Raw genomic sequence first — 17,643 nt, 5'->3', positions numbered from 1 at the left:
CTGCTGCTGCGTTTCCATGGCAGCGGGTTTAAAGATCGGTTCTGAACATGTTATCATCATGTTAATGTGATGTACGTATTAGTTAGTTGTTACTAGTCAAGACACGACTTACTGATTTGTGGTGCAACCAAATTCAGTAAAAGGATAGTTGGAAACTAACTAGTGTAACTAAGGACTTAGTAAAGACTTTACGCCCAACTTAAGTATAAATCTATGCAAACCTGGTGCAACCCAGTCCAGACCTCTGTAACTCAGTTTGAGCTGATTTTGGAGCTGCACCTCTGCATGAGATGAAGCACAAAAAAAACAGGCAGAATGTCTTCAAGTGCAAATAAGATCTCCTTTGCTCCCCGCAGACTGAGCTAATAGCGACAATGGGCTACTGTCCATTTTGGAAAAGTGAAAGTAGCGTGAAGAGCTTCATCACTTCATCACTTCATTCAGTAGCTGAAACTCTGAGTGCTTCCACACAGACTGTGAGTCAGATGCTTGTATGCCAGTTTGAGCCCCGTTTGAGCTGCTTTTGGAGATTCTGATCTTTTAAGCATTTGGGGAAAAGTTCTACTTGCTGGAACACAGCTGCTCTGGCATCTTGGTTGTCGTCATGCCAACATCTGAGATGACAGTAATGGTCAGACAGTTCATGTCGCCTGTTTGCAAAAATCGAACAGAGGCTGAACATAATGTCACATTTTCACCCTCTGAAAAGACAAATTTAAATTGAGTTGTCGTCCAAATAAGTCACAAGCAAAAGTTTGGGCACCCCTGGTCAAGTTACATGTTTTTTGTTTTTATAAATGAAAAGTTTTCAGTGTTCTACTAAGAACACACTTCTTCCCATTTTAATGTACATTTACTGTTTATGTGCTGAATTAGTGTGGCCTGTGCAAAAGTTACAGCACATTTTATATTTTTTGTTTTACCTCTTTTCCAACATGTTAAACAGAAATTGCACACTACAATAATTTGTAGAAAAAAATGCTATGTTTATGTTGACTTGTCATTTTTATGAGGATGTGTAACTTTTTTTTACTTAGAGAACAAAACATTTAGTCTAGGGTTGTTCAAACTTGGCACATGACTGTGTATGTGATATGTGTATATTTGGATTAAACACAGTACTTAGCATGACAAACAAAAAAGTATCTTTTTTTGAAAATGCACTTTTCGTAAGCAGTGATTAAAAAATTTTAAAATTCTAAATTATCCTGCTTGAATAACTGTGGTGATATTTACCATTAAATGTGTTCTGGTTATGAATTGTAACTATTTCTTCTGACATTTTGTCCAAAAAACGCCTCTCTAAAACATCACCTCCATCAGTACACCAGCACTGCTCACCCATCAGAGACACCACAGCAAAGTGAATGTAGATGCAATCAGCTATGAACATGATCTACCCAACATTACAAGCACAATTACGTTAAAAATAGCCCAGCAAAATGATGATCAGATGAAGTAAAGGACTGTACCATTTGTGTACTTAAAGGGGAACTCCACTATTCTTTCTAAATTTCCGCATAATTAAATGATCAAGATGTAAACAAAGTCATTCAGAGTGATTTGGTATAAAATGCTCCGTTCTAGAAAAACCTACAGAGTCAGAATTGTTCACAGTGGTGGTGATAGGAACCAGACGTCTGAAGAGTTTAATGCCTCTGAAAGCTCCCTCACAGAAAGTTATTACATGAAATGGTTATGAACACTCTGCCTGATGTCTGAGACATTGTTTTACGGTAGTTTACGGTATGATAATTTTGGCCTAAAATGTATTTAAATCAGTTTATTTTAATCTATTCATGGTGGGGGGATACATGAAGGTAAAATAGTCCCCAAAAAACTTTTTTATTTAGATTTAACACTATTTTACCATCATGAACATTACATATAAAAACTCAGAAGACACGCTTTAGGTTCACCGGTGGTTCTGGATAGTAAATAATATGGCTATATTTGTGTTGTAGACACGGCGACCCCTGGTTCCTATCACCACCACTGTAAATAAATCCGAGTCTGTAAGTTTCTCTACAATGAAGCATTTCACATCAAACCACTCTGAATGACTTTGTTTACATCGCAACCACTGAATTACTTAGACATTTTGAAAAATCAGTGGACTTCCCCTTCAAGTGCAGGGTTGCAATGCTGTATTATGTATTCAAAATGCGGATTTTACACTTGCATAATACCACAGCGTCTCTTAGACCATCCTTATGATCTCCTAGTCATCATCACCTTACCTGACACACCACCCCGTTATGTCGTATCACATCCAACTCAATCAGAGACTGATTAAAATTACACACACAATCCAAAAAATCCACGACAAGGAAAAACAAGACACATAATCTCAGTAATAACGCAGCAGCGTACCATAAACGATTTCATATCAAAGCCAGGAGGTGACAAAATGAGCAGAGCTTCAGGAACGCACCTTCTCCAGCTTCTCGAAGTGCTCCCGCAGGAACTTCATAGGACGCTCGGGCTTGGCGATGCACAGACTCACAATGCACTCTTTCAGGATCTGCTGGATGTTGTGTTTTTGCACAAAAACCTCGCAGCCCTTCAGACTCTCATCTTCTTCCAGATTGGAGGAGGTGGAGGAGGTGGCCATCTTATCTCCTATCTCCGCTGCAGGGTTGGGGGGGGAGGGAGGGGGGGGTTGGGGGGTGAAGGAGGAAAAAAAACATTTCAGCCTCAGGTTCTTTGCACCCTATCTGCTCTTTCAGAACACAGTCAGGTGGATGACATCTACAGATGCCTGATCTCAAGGGGGTTCCTGTGTGTACATTTCCATGGGAACTTCTATGGAGGCTGCCAGTGATGCTAATGAAGGGTTTTGGTCTAACTGAAAGCATTTAGTGGGTGACATTCAGTCTAACTTCTGCTAGCCTGTCCTCTGGGATGCTCCTGAGCTTTTGTCTAAGATCCACAGATCTTCACTCTGTTATAATGAAGAGCAGCCTTGCGTCCTTTTTTGCTATGTGTAGGGCATCATCTCACTTCCGCCATTGATTCACATGAAACATCCTGAGCACTGGCGATTTAAGCCTCGGCGCTGACCACGGAACACTACGTCAACGACACTGACCGAAGAACCGAGCTGCCCATCAGGCACATCCTATAGAAATCACCTGTTTACTGGCTGTGGTCGCGTTAGCTAGCCGTCTGCGCTCACCTTCCTACTGATATCAGATAACGCAGGCTACGTAAACACTGCTCAGATTCTCAGACATCACGAGTCAGTCTTTGTCGGCATTACTGACAGGCAGTCAGCGCTAACCTCGCCTTTCTTACCGTTGTTTACAGGAGAGATGCTGTGGAGCTCTAGGTTGCTGGAGATGATGGTGGACGGTGGATGTTGGAGGCTGCTGCTGGTGTTTAGCGACGTCCGACTCGTTCTTTTGAACCGGTTCTTTCCATTGAACCGATTCAGTTGAATCGATTTTTTTGTTAGCGTTTACGCAGCAACCAAGGATTGTAAATAAAACTCAGGAATAAACTCAGAACTAGAAAAAACATTACGGAGCCCCGAGGGTGACATGGTGATTATTTATAAGGTGTGGCCACGAGTTACTATGGTATATATTATAATAAAATATGTATTAGTAATATAGGTATTGAGGCTACAAATTACCATAATGAGGCCACAAGTTACTATTTTGAGATCACAGTTTATTATGTTGGGGCCACAAATTACTATATTGAGGCCACAAGTTACTAAACTGATGCAAAAAAATGACTATAATGACGCCACAAATTACTATAAAGAGGCCACGAGTTACTACAATGAGGCTACAGATTTCTATATTGAGGCAAGAAATTACTATAACGAGGCCACAAATTACTATATTGAGATCACAAATTACCATAATGAGTCCAGAAATTATATTATTTAGGCCACAAATTTCTATACTGAGGCAGGAAATTACTATAATGAGGCCAGGAATTACTATATTGAAGCCACAAATTAATGTATTGAGGCTACACGTTATGAGAAACTTAACTCGTGGCCTCAATATAGTAATTTGTGGCCTCAATATATTAATTTATATATATATATATTAATAATGGACATGCCTTATGAAAAAATAATCACATCACAGTTCTTTGTGTAAATGGTAGTTCAACTAATATTTGTGTAATGTGCATCTATTAGTGAGCAGAATTAGCAGACATCAGACAGAAGCTCAGTGTGCGTGAATTAGATGAGACTATTGAGAACAGTTGACTTAATCACTGTGAAACTTTCGATTCCTTGAAACGGACGGCTCGACAGAGTCGACTCAGCAGAACTGATTCGAACTCTCCACCGCTGCTGCTGATTCCCCTCGCCCCGCGCTGCGTCGATTCCAGTGACGTCAATAGGTCTCTGTGCTCGACCTCAAGGCTGCTTTCGAAACAAACATCAGGGGCGACCACGTTTGAAAACAAATATTGATCAGATGATAAACAAAAAAGCCCTGCTTAATATTCTGAATATAACCGATTCGTGTTCATAAGCGTGGATCTGGCTTTGTAGGTGTGATGTCAGGTTTGTGTTTACTTTGTGTAACTGCGGGTCAGTCTGCGTCAGCCGGCACTTTTACGCACGCGTTCACATTCCTGGACTGGATTAGAGCGCAGAGCTCTGCTCTCTGTTACTGGCCTACGTGATCTGGACTATAAAGTGACACAGAGATGCGAGCACTGTCCTGAGGATTAAAGGGGAGCTCCACCAATGTTTCAGAATTTCTGAGTAAATCATAAGTGCTTGAAATGTAAGCAGTCATTCAGAGTGGTTCAGTGTCAAATGGTTTATTTATAGAGAAACTTACAGACCCTGGTTTCTTTAAAGTGGTGGTGATGGGAACCAGGGATCATAATATACACAACACACATATAGCCATTTTATTTACTATGCAGAACCACCAGTGAACCTACATGTGTCTTCTGAGTTTTACATGTAATGTTGATCATTGAAATTGAAATTGGAATCATGTTAAAATAGTCATGAATCTGACTATTTTTGGGGGGACTATTTCGCCTCACAACAGCCTGTGCGTACCCCTCTGCCATGAAAGCATTAAAATAAATGGATTCAAATACATTTTAAACTTTATCACAAAACTATCATAAAACAATGTGTCAGACATCAGACAGTGTATTCATAACCACTTCATGTAATAACTTTTTTGGGAGGGAGCTTTTGGAAGTATTAAACTCTTCAGATGTCTGGTTCCTGTCACCACTACTGTGAACAATACTGCCTCGGTAAGTTTCTGTGGAAAAGCATTTCACACCAAACCGCTCTGAATGACTTTGTTTACATCTCAGCCGTTTAATTATGTAGAACTTTTGGAAAATCGGTGGAGTTCCCCTTTCATGGGAGACATTGTGAGTCCCAGTAGAGTCTATTAATCAGATGATTAATCTGAAATACATGTCGCAAAGTATGCACTCCACTGGGGCACATGACAGACTTAAATGTGAGCCTGAATAAGCAGCGATAGAACTTTAGCAGCATGCAATTTAATCTAGGAATTATAACATAAACAACATTTCTGATTAGCCCACCTCACGAGAAACTAATTACAGGCACTGGTGATGACCGCTACTTTAATATTCAAAATACTTAAACTCAATTTACATGGGAACAGTAATCATACAGTAAATTTATAAGGACAATTTATTTAGAATTAATCTATGTGTCCAAAATCACATACTGTATTATAATATATACTACACATATTATAGTAGTTAAAGGGGAATTCCACTATTTTTTTCAAAATTTGCATATTTCAGTCATTGGGATGTAAATAAAGTCAATCAGAGCAGAATGATGTGAAACTGCCCATTATAGAGAAACATACAGACTCGGATTTCTTTATAATGGTGTCAGTAGGAACCAGGGGTCATGGTGTCTACAATGCCAATATAGCCATTTAATCCAAAATGACCAATAGCAACCATGAACCTACACGTCTTCTGAGTTTTTGTATGTAATGATAATTTAAACCTTTTTTTTTAAAACGTATGGTGCCAATCTGTAAAGAATTCTAATTAATTTCTCTAAAACTGAGCATTTCAGATCAAACCACTTTAAATTTCTTTGTTTACATCTTAGCCATTGAATTATACAGGCATTTTGAACAACAAGCGTGCTATTCTGACATACTATTTAATGTGATAGTAGCCCATTAGCTTAGCATAGCATAACAGTACGAAAGTAGTGGGCTTGGCCTGAAAGCGATTTGTTTGTCGTGATGCTGATCGTTGCCATAGGAACCAGGGACTCTCCAGCACGTGTTTACAGTAATGGCGACCGAAGCGGAGCGACCTGCTGCTGCTGATGTTCTGAGATGTTTAGCTCGTCACCTGAACTGTTTAAACGAAGACAACAAGAGCACCAGAAAGCGAGCTTTAGAGTCGATCAGAAGGGAAACCCTCGCCAATAAAGGGCTGTCGAGCTCCGAGCTGCAGGAGGTGTTTGCAGGTCTGCTGAAGCCTCTGCTGAAGTGCCTGTCAGACCCCGCGGAGAGATGCAGAGAAACCGCTGTCCAGATGATTGGAGACTTTATAAGATGTGTTCCAAAACCAGAGGACTCCCTGCCTTATTTAATGCCCTGCTTGGCTCAGCGGCTGGGCGGGAAAGAGATCTTAGAACCAGCAGAAGAACTGCGGCTCTCCATGGTGGAGCTTCTGTCTCTCACTGTAGAGCTCTGCGGGAGGAACCTCGCTCCATACCTGGACGACGTGGTGAAAATCCTGCAGAAAACTATAACCGACCCGTTCCCTGACGTTAAAAAGGAAAGCTGTAAATGTGCGATCAGTTTCGCTCGCTGTGTGCCAGGTACGTAGCTATGTTAGCTAGCTTGCTAATGCTAAAGTTGGCTTCCTGTCTGCAGGCTTCTTGTTCGAATTTTCCCGTTCCACCTTAAATCGTGTAGAGGTTACGGGTAACAAACAGAAAGCTGTCTGACTAGTAAACCTGCTAGTGTGGCAGTTTATGAATGAAGTTAGACGAAAACGTCCATTTTTTTCAAGAATAATTCGATTTATTTGCTAAATAAGTTATGCTAGTTAGCTGTTAGCCATCATATTCTATGGAAGCTGGACATTTGTTGTGGTATGCGGTGTTGGTTGCCATGGTAAAGTTAGCTACCAACCGTTAGCTTTCAGTAATTTGATTTGTCTCGGATTTGTACTGGGTTTCTGGCAGCATTGTGACAAAATTTCGACGTAGTATCTTAAAATAATGACTTAGTATCTCGAAATAAAGACTTACTTTCTGGAAATAATGACTTAGTATCTCGAAATAATGACTTACTTTCTGGAAATAATGACTTAGTATCTCCAAATTATGACTTAGTATCTCCAAATTATGACATATATGGAAATAATGCCTTATGATAATGACTTCACATCTCAAAATAATGACTTACTGTGTCAAATTAATTGCACACTTTCCCAAATTTTACTTAGTATCTCAAAATACTCACTCTCTAAAATAATAACTGACTTTTCTGACATTTTGTGTTAGGATCTCAAAATAATATCTTACTTAAATTGCAAGAAAATAAGTAATTATTTTATGGTAATATGTTAATGTTTGAAAATACTAGCATTTAGACATACTGTTACCAAAAAAAATGAGGGGAAAAAAGTATGCTATTTTTTTTTTTTACCTTCCTTTACCTGGAAGTAGGCTTTCTCACTATCTTGTTTCAACAACAGCAACAAAAATATTAATAATCATTATTATCATCATCATTATCACCACTACCTTCATTTATTCATCATTTTCCATTTTAGTTACAAAACATTGCAAAATTAAAAAGTGCTTTACACAGGAAGGCAAGCAAAATATAGGACAAATCAAATATGATAAAAATGAAATAACTGAACAAATACAAACAACATGAGGAAAAAAGATAAACTTGGCATATAATATGTGCATATTTTAGTGCTATAGTTTGTGCTTTAGCACTTCAGCTCAGGAAGGACATGCTAATGAGCTTATTAGTTTGATCAGAGGGCCTTTCTTGTTTAGCCGGCTCACTTTAAGCTTAGTTTGATCTAACACTGAATTTTCTTGGATCGCTTTTACCAGGATACATCATCATGGTTACTCATGCTGCATGACCAACTTGTTTAAGAGCAAGTGAAGTTTGCGATTTAGGATCATGAACAGCCTGTGAACCAATCAGGGTGGATCTTTCGTGACCAATCAGGGACAACCTTTTTCAGGGAGGTGGATCCCTCCGGTCCTTTTTGGGTCACCTGTTTTGTTTGTGACATTGGTGGCATCGGTCACATGAAAGACCCATTTACACCTGGTCACTTCATGTGACTGGTATCTGGATTGTATACTGATAAGATTTTAGCCACATGCATTTAAACTTAGTAGTCAGATGCGTCTCCAGTTAGACTGAAATCCGATTGCTGTGTGGGACGGGATTTGCAAATCTCCTCATTATTACCAACGAATTCACCAATTACCAATTGGTTATCCATTTAACCCTTTTGTGTACCATGCTATGAAATATGTCTGTCCATATTGCTGTTACGCGTTTAGTTTAGTCCGGTCCCCGACCAAAATTACCTTTCTCACGGACACGGGTGATGCATTCATGCCACTGAATTGTATGCTTAAATGTTGATGTGTGCCATTATCTAACAGATATTGCTACCTAATAGAACAAACTATAACATGTTATATTTCACAAGTGTTGCAAATATTTTTAAATCAGCTTCAACAAAGATATGACATTACAATGGCTGGCCTGGTTAGCAGATAGCTAACACGCTAATCTAAAATGTTCACGAACAGGCTTCCCATTTAAATCTTCGCTGAAAGAAACATACAGAGAAAAAAACATTGCTTGTTACCGACTTCGAATAGCATTTTAGCTGTAGCTGCAATTACATGCTTATGTGCACCACCGTTAGCAGCACTACTGGAAACTGGCATGGCTGCTGTGTCCTCAAGTGAATTAATTGCATTAATCTTTTGCTATAATGAAATGTGTGACTGGCACATGACTGTATCTGGGTTTTGGTGTGAACAAAATGAGAAAGTTAATGAAATTAATGAAATATACCATCCCGAAAATCACAATACAGCCAGTAACACTGTCCAGTTGATGCTTGTGGTACCAGGGACCCAGCCAGGGCCTGACTTTGTATTTACTGTGTACTGATTCACTACGTATGGAACCAGTGTCTAGACAATTTTTTTTAACAAGAGAATATCTTGGTAATTATTGAGTCATGTCAGTCTCCATTGTTCTCTTTGATGAGCAACTTGTTTCTGAAAGCCCTTTGTGTTTGTGTTTGTTTAGATCATTTCCACATGCAGGCGGAGAGTCTGGTGAAGCCCCTAATGCAGACACTCTCTCACCAGCACTCCCGTGTGCGAGTGGCTGCCACAGAGGCAACCGGCGCTGTTATTCAATTCGGCACGGGGAAGAATGTGGATGACGTGCTGTCTCACCTGGCACAGAGACTCTTCGACGACTCTCCACAGGTTAGATCACCTTTAATCTCTCATGCACAACCATTTCTGCGGGGCTTCCCAGTTCCAGCCCCGACCACAGCTGATCAAACCTACCAGCTAATAACGAAATCCTTCATAAAGTGGGGCAGGTGGCAAACAGTATGCTTATTCTATGGCACAATCTCGTAAAACAATCCTTAATGCCCGCCTACTGGCAAGCTTGGCACACACTAACACTCAAACTCAAACTGATGCGGCAGAACCGACGCCACTGGAAAAATAGCCAGACCGGTGTTCACAGCTGCTCAGGAGAGAGGGGTCTGTCTGCAGACTGCAAGACAGGGGCGGAACATGTAGGCAGAGCTGATCTAGCAATTGACCAATAAGAACAAAGTGGACAAGCTGACCAGTCAGAGCACACTGGGTTCATTGGGAGAGGGCACTTAAAGATACAGGAACACTAACAGCGTTTCAGACAGAGGGTGAATACAGATGTACAGTAGGAGAAAAATGTGTTTTTGGAGCACTCAAGTATGTAAATGTATTCTAGTTCTAGAACATTCTAGAACATGGAAAATAAGTGTAATAGGTCCCCTTTAAATTAGTGTTTTAATTGGCCGTGCTGGATTATTTATCTTGAATTGACTAACGTCACATTTTTGTTCCATACACATCTGTACAGCTGTAAGTAAAGTACATTTCATAGTTTTGATCCTCATCTGTCTCTTTCAACAAAGTCTCTGTAGCACAGCGACAGCAGGAATCACATCCGACAATAGTGCGTCAGAAGAGCTCACTTTTCGCGTTTTGTGTCTTCTCAGACTATTTTGTTTGGCAGGTTGAGCCGTAGTTGAATGTCTTTTAAAGCCAGACATACACTGTTTGTTCTTTGGTGTCTTACACTGTATGTTTGGTCCATTGTGTAGCTGATGAGTTTGACAAAGCTTACGATTTATGTGCTCACATTGTACCAAAACGCTGGGTCCACGCTATTTGAAATGCAGACCCTACAGACAACTCTGTCCATCACCAATTTCAAATAAAGCTGTTTCATTCAAAATAACACGCTGCGCATCTGAGTACTGAGCAAACACACAGAGAGTCGTGTCTGTTAGTGTAGCTGTATTTGCTGCTGTTGTGGGGAATGTTTTGTTTGAAGTTTCTCATTGTTCTTCTCTGTTCAGGTAAGGAAAGCTGTGACGGTCGTGGTTGGTCACTGGCTCCTCCACCTGCGGGACAGATACTCCTACTTCCACAAGCTCATTCCACTGCTGCTCAGCAGCCTCAGCGATGACATCCCAGAGATAAGGTAACAACCTACACAGTCCATTATTATCATATTCACACTCTGAAATACAGATAGGTGAGTAATCAGTTCTGTAATATAGATATACATATTTACAGTCTTATTTTTCTTTGTCAAATGTAAAAATTTGAGCCAAACAACTTGTTTAAGCCTGGCGTAAATACTAATAGCGTTAGCTTCAAAACAGCTTCATCGCCTTAGCAAACTCTTTGCAAAGCAGTAATTCTAAATATAGCAATCAACATATTAACATACCATTCTGCACTCTTAAAAGGTTTCTTTAGTAAAGATGGTTCCGTATAGAACCATGATCACTCAAAGAACCCTTTGCATCATAAATGGGTTCTTAAGAATGTGCTGTAGATGGTTCTATGTAGAACCTTTAGAAAAGGGGGTTCTATATAGCACCAACAAGGGTTCTTCTACTGTTATGATGTCAAGCTTGTAACAATAGAAGAACCCTTTTGGGTGCTATATAGAACTCTTTTCAAAAAGGTTCTATATAGAACCATCTGTAGCACATTCTCCATCAGTCTGAAGAACCATTTCATGATGCAAAGGGTTCTTTGAATGTTCATGGTTCTATATGGAAAACAAAACATTTTTGGATGATCTTTGAGGGAACTCTCAAAAATATATGTGCCAGAAAGGGTTTTTAACATGATGTCAAAGAACCTTTCAGAACATGGTTCTTTAAAGAACCATTTTTGAAAAAGATGTGTGAGTGTGAAGAACCTTTTTAAAGTTTAAAGAACCTCGACAGAATGTAGATTCTAAAAAGAACCCTTAAGTGGGTATAAAATCTTTGCTTCATGTGAAGGTTCTTTAAACTTTTTAAATGTTCTTCACCCTCACAGATCTCTTTTTCAAACATGGTTCTTTAGGGAAGCAATAGTGTTTCTCTTGTGGCCTGTCTCAAAGAACCCTTAGTGGCACCTTTGTTCTTAAGTGTGTACATTAAAGGTTCTTCAAGGAACTTAAACTATCTATTAAAATGTTTTTGAAACATGAATGATTCATAATGGATCTTCCAGTTTGTGAGACTGAGTCTCAGATTTGAAGCTCGTTGCTCAGACAGAGAATTCATCATTTCTGAAACATGCTATTGCTTTTCTTCAGGAACGTGGCTGTGGAGCTTTGGAGGCAAGTTGGTGCTCAGTGGGAGAAAGAAAATGAAGAAGATCTGAAGGACAAAATGGATTTCCTCCTGTCCCCACCGCCTCGGTACCCGCCTGGGGGTGAGTTTAACAAATATTAGCTCTTAAGTGCCGCTCACAGGGAGCCTGCCATTGCTCGGAGCTTTGAAGCGATTTAAAGCTCAGGAATGTAAGTTTTCCTAATCATGTGGTAAACGAACTTAATATGTGTGTCACGTTCTTTCCACGGTTTTTAGTATGTGTAGTTTTTAGCTGTGATGATTACTAAATGTAAGTTCATAGATTTGTCTTGTGAAGCTGGCCATATCAAAATTAGCACAAAAATATGACTAAATGAACCTTCCCTTTCTGAGAGGCAATGCATTTTTGTGTTTTTGTTTTTTTTTATTTTTTTTTATCCTGGCATCAAAATTGAAATTTAAGTGTATAGCCATCCTGATTGTTTCTGTAAATGAACAGAAAAGCCCATAACGCCCAAGAATGAAGATATTAAAGGACCATTTGCCAAAAATAATTCCCCTTTTTTCTTTTTTCGGTTTTAAGTAGGAAAGATGAATCAATTCACAAGCACAAGCAATATCAAATATTTTTTTTTTCTCAACACAAATCAAGCACAATCAGTCTCTGCTGCTGTGCATGTGTAATCTGATTTATCAGGACCATCCATCTGACTCATGATCTTAGCCGTGGGAACTTTATTTATACAGCACCTTTCGGACATTTGTAATGCAGCTCAAAGTGATTTACAAGGAGAAAGACAATAAAAAACCAGCATAAAAGAGGAACCGAAACTAGAAAAAATGAAAGCACTGAATGAGGAAGGAATCATAAAAAGGTAATACAAATTCAAAAATAAATCATTCTAAAAGTAATAATAAAATTAACAATAACAAAAATAATAAAGATAAAATAAACATTTAAAAATAAAAACATGGAATGGAAGCCTAGCAAAAAACATTTTTACATATAAAAAAATAAAAAAAATTCATTAATAATTGCTCATCAAATGTTAAATGATGCAACAAATTTACAAAAATGTTTTAAGCCCGTTTTTTAAATTCATAATTACTCTAACTGCATCCAGTGGTCCAATCCAAAGTCCAGACATTTGAAGTTGATCTTCATGATGTATTAGCCGCATTAACGGTTGATGTAATATAGTGGGTAATGACACTGCCTAGAGTTTAGCAGACTGGGTTCGTTTCCCCGCTTAGGCAAGCACAGAAAGCTTTTGTGTACGTCTTTCTGTGTGGCACACTGAGCTGACAAAGTTCAGCTCGAAGCAGCCGAGTAGATTTCATCATGAGCACTTTTGTCTGATTAAGTTTGTACTTTTCAAAATGCCCACCTTCCCGTATGCCACTGCTGCATTCCATGCTCGAGAAAAACAAACTTCCACAGCTGCAAAACCCTTTCTGATGATGCATCAGTGGGATTTTTTTTTTTTAGTCTGTTGCTTCCAGACAGTAACATAAGCCTTCATCTGTGTTTGCCAGCTAGTGAAAAAGCAAGACTAGGCAAGCCTAATTTTGCTGGACTGCTGGAAGATTTTGTATATTATTATTATTATTATTATTATTATTATTATAGTAACTACTGCTAGTAGTAGATGTAGTGGTATGAAGATACTACTAATAAAAATAACTTATTAATAAATTATGAATAAATCCATGAAGATGATATAGTTAGCTCTCTAGCTAGGTCTAAATGAGCAGACTCTATAACTGTCATTAGGGCATGGTATTATAATACACATTTGCTACAGTTTCACAGACACATTTGCAAAGTTGTGCAAATGTATAATTTTCTCTTGAGTGTAAAAGTAAAAGGAAAAAATGTTCTAAATGCTCTAAAATGTTCACTACCTGCTAATAGCACTTGCATTATAGCTTTCGAGCTAGCAAACATTACAGCGGCGAACTCTTTGCAAAAAGATAATCCTAAAAATAGCGATCAAAGTGTCAAACTACTACTCCAGTTTTCTTTCGGGTGCACTTAGTTGTCACATACTAGCACTTTACCCTCACCTGAAAAAGTAAAAATGAAAAAATAACACTGTTTACACTGCAAGATGAGAATTTCTAATGAAAGTCAGACGCAGCCTGAGTTTAAATAAACACTCAATACTCACCGCTGAGCTTTCTTTGTTCTTGTAAGATGTTTGTTTCAGTAATATGCTTTCATTGTTTGTTTGTTAGCTCTACATTTAGGGTATGATAATGTGGGCAATAGCATGGCTTCTTTTAATTAAGTGAATAGCGCCACCTACTCTTTGTCTCGGGGCAAAGCTTGTGCATGCACATTCCAACAGTAGATATCAGTCAGTCACTCAGTCAGTGACTTACTAAGAAACTCAGATTCTTATAGGCTGGCCTGCTGGGCGGTCCAGCAAAGAAACACTTTTCAAACACACAAAGACATGGCCCTCCAGTATAGGGGTTTTATTATCTGTCTGCAGTGTCTCTTTAATTCCTAAACTGTTTTGCCAAAAACAAGTTATTTAGCACACCAAGACTAAAATTGGGAGTTGGGATATTTTAATTATTATTATTTTTTTGTTCCATTATGTTGGAAATGCTGTTTTTAGCTAGGCTACCATTATCACATAAAAAAGTCTTTCTTAGCCACAATGGAAAGATTGTTATATAGAAAAAGAGACAGCAAAATGCATAAAAGTGGGCTCCTGTAGAAAAGATTACAATTGAAGTATGAAAACAGTGGACTTAAGTATGTATTATGAAAGAATCAAACCAGTAAAGTAAGTAATGCTTTTCAGCTCCTCAGGAATTAGATTTTCCTGCCCAAATCTCAGTCTCTGAGAGTCAATTTTTTTTTTTTTTAAGTTAAGTTAAACTGGGTCAGCTGGAGTTTGCCAGTCTGGCAAACTTTACTCCTTTTATTAATAATTATCTTGAGCAGCTGCAAGATGATTTATTAATGATTGATGCAAGACTGAGGTACTGCTGGGCTGAAAGATTTCGAATGAAAAGACACAGTGAACTTCTGCATTCCTCTCTTTGGCACATTGCAGGCCAAATATCTGCTGTACGCTGCACTGCTCAATAACTTTCACCTCATTTACCTCTATCTCCAGAAAAGATGTTGACAAATATTTTTGACAGTATTTTTGAAGTTGTGTTTCAGCTGACCTCATTGTGAAGGCAGCACAGCGGCTTGGGTTCTTATGAAGTAAATTACAGTGTCTGACCTTCCTCAGGGCAGGTTAAGTGCAAGTTCAGTTCAGATCAGTGATAGGAACCTTCCCAACCATTCAGATGGGGCAGGGGGTCAAATTCAGTCCTAGAGAGCCTGCGTACTGCAGAGTTCAGTGTCAGAGAGTTTAAAGTCGGGTGGTGAAGTTGAAATTTTAGTTGCAGTGTGAGCTGGCCGATCTGTGACATCAGAGCAGTTCTTCTGTTATATAAATCTCCAGCTGTGTGACCATATAGTCCGCCTTGAACACTAATACATCCCCATATCATGACAGATCTTGGCTTTTCAACTTTACTCTGGTAATAATACAGCCGGTCCTTTCCTTCTTTGGCCTCGAGTTTGATTATTTCCAGAAACAATCTGAAAGGTTGACTCAGCAGACCACGACGCATGTTTCCACTGTGCTTCAGTCCATTTCAGATTAGCTTGAGCCCAGAGAAGTTGGTGGTGTTTCTGGACGTTGTTGATATTCCTGTTGTTATTCCTGAGCCAATGTGTTGATATCAGTCACAGAAGGTGCTGGTTTTAAGTGCAGTGCCCTCTCAGAGATTGAAGGTTGTGGTTTTCGGCCTTGCCACTTTTGTTGGTATTGTGCACTGTAGAAAGTGAATTACCCAAATCTCTTGCAGAGTGAATCTGTCATCTCTGTCGTTCATTGATGAACATTGTTCTTAAACTGTTGGATTACTCACTGATGCTTTTCTGGCAAAGTGGCAAGCCTCAATCCATCCCTGCTCTTAAAGGACTAGGCTTTACCTGGGTGCTTCTTTTTGTACCCAAGCTTGACTGCATCACCTGTTTAGGATGTTTTTTGAACATTTTGTAACATTCCTCGTCTTAAATTGCCCCAGTTCTAACTTTGTGGAACATGCTACAGGCATCGGTTTCAGAATGAGCATGTGTTTGCAAAAAACTATGCAGTTGGTACAGAAGGATGCTAAAGAGAGAAGATAGTGAGGTTTCACAGTTCCTTTTTTTCTCCCCCTTATTGTACTGGAATTATTACACCCTTAAAATGTTTCCAGCTTTTAGTGAGAGATTTACAGAGAAATTGGCAGAGTTAGGATGTAATGAAATACGCTGAGAATACAGAATCTGTAATCTGTAATTTGGTCACATTACATTTTAAGGCAGTATTCAGAAAACAGAAATTTTACAATGTTTAGAAGAATTATTTTGGAATGTTTATCAAAAAATAAAAAAAAAACATGCAATTTTTAAAAGAAACACCATCAATGCTTGTTTATAAACTGTTTTATAACTGTTTGTTGGTGACAAACACACTTGTTGGACATACCCTAAATAGGAGCTCAACAGATGGCCCTTTTCTAAACACTGAAGTACCTACTAAGGCCTGAGTAGACTGATAAAATCATCCAGTTATTTATTTTAGTGTTATTAAGCTCTTATGAGGGATGATTGAATCAGTGTTGTGCTGGACTCACGTACACATTTCATTAAGTCAGGGGAGTCAAACTCTACCACTAAAAGGACCATATTGAAAAACCTCAACAATTCCATGGGCCAGAGAACAACTGTGTTTTATTGCTATAACCTGAGCTGAGCATTGTTTCTGCAAAATATACAAAAACGTCAGCAGAAAAATCCAGACACTTATAGTAAACCTTGAAATATTACATAATTTTGAATGTTTCAGATATTTTAAATGTCCCCAGGAGTCTTTTGAACCTACCTATTTGCTTGAACGAGACACCTGGTGACACAAGTTCATTAATGCTTGGCCTCAATTTCTGAGCTGCTAAAACATTAAGTGTATATTGTATGTAATGTATGTATATCTGTATGTACACGTACGCTGTAGACTGGGGTTCAATCCCCCGCTTGGGCAAGGACCCTACACCATACCATTAAGTCTCATTGGGCAAGACTCCTAACACTACCTTCGCCCAGCTGGTAAAAAAAAAAGAAAGATGATCAGGGCGTCCGCCAATTGCTGTAAATGTAAATATATAATGTATATAATGTAGTATATTGGTTGAACTGCAGCTGAAACACAGCTAGTGTGTTTGGTGATATAACTGGTGTGGAACTGTGTAGAATTGTGTAGACTTGAGGTGTAACCGCTGCCCCATAGACTGTTGTTAGGGTAGGAGAGTCAGAGCACACATTACGTTGCAGTGCATGCTCAGTCCCCAGCATGCACTGCAGTGCAGCGTATTGTGAAACAGGCTAATATTAATAGAAAATAAAAATACTTTCACAGGCCGGATAGGATTGTGCCAGATCAGGCCCGCCGGCCTTGTGTTTGACGATGTTACACACATGCCATTAGCTAAAAAAATACTACCCACTTTGGGATATGGCCACTTTTTAGACAATACTGAACCATTTATTTTAATGTTCTGGTATGGTGAGTTATGCAAATTAGGGATACAAAATGGATATGGATATAATGGGATAGTGGAATGTGTATTTGGCAATGTGATGAAATATATTAAGAAAACTGCCAGGAACAGCAAGAAATAGTT

The 17,643-nt window shown here is 38.9% G+C and overlaps 2 protein-coding genes across 3 annotated transcripts in view; one reads left to right on the top strand and one right to left on the bottom strand.

The window, feature by feature from the left end:
* Positions 1–3,413, bottom strand: part of prkar1b (protein kinase, cAMP-dependent, regulatory, type I, beta) — a 116,541-nt gene extending 113,128 nt beyond the window's left edge. The window contains exons 1-2 of one of the 2 annotated variants that reach the window (XM_036561518.1): positions 3,298–3,413; positions 2,435–2,631 (exon numbers count right to left, since the gene is read on the bottom strand). In XM_036561518.1, coding sequence (XP_036417411.1) covers positions 2,435–2,614 — 180 coding nt within the window. In that variant the 5' untranslated portion in view covers positions 2,615–2,631; positions 3,298–3,413. Of the gene's footprint in view, positions 1–2,373; positions 2,632–3,297 lie in introns of those variants that run through there. The other variant, XM_036561519.1, reaches the window with a different exon arrangement.
* A 2,869-nt stretch (positions 3,414–6,282) lies between these two features.
* LOC118801287 (dynein assembly factor 5, axonemal-like) overlaps positions 6,283–17,643 on the top strand; it is a 54,609-nt gene continuing 43,248 nt past the window's right edge. Inside the window, exons 1-4 of the mRNA XM_036561527.1 lie at positions 6,283–6,832; positions 9,324–9,508; positions 10,663–10,787; positions 11,904–12,022. Of these exons, the coding sequence (XP_036417420.1) occupies positions 6,298–6,832; positions 9,324–9,508; positions 10,663–10,787; positions 11,904–12,022 (964 nt within the window). The 5' untranslated portion in view covers positions 6,283–6,297. The remainder of the gene's footprint in view (positions 6,833–9,323; positions 9,509–10,662; positions 10,788–11,903; positions 12,023–17,643) is intronic.

This window comes from Colossoma macropomum, unplaced genomic scaffold (assembly GCF_904425465.1).
Source record: "Colossoma macropomum unplaced genomic scaffold, Colossoma_macropomum, whole genome shotgun sequence".
Taxonomy (NCBI): Eukaryota; Metazoa; Chordata; class Actinopteri; order Characiformes; family Serrasalmidae; genus Colossoma; species Colossoma macropomum.
This window is presented reverse-complemented; position numbering and strand designations above follow the sequence as displayed.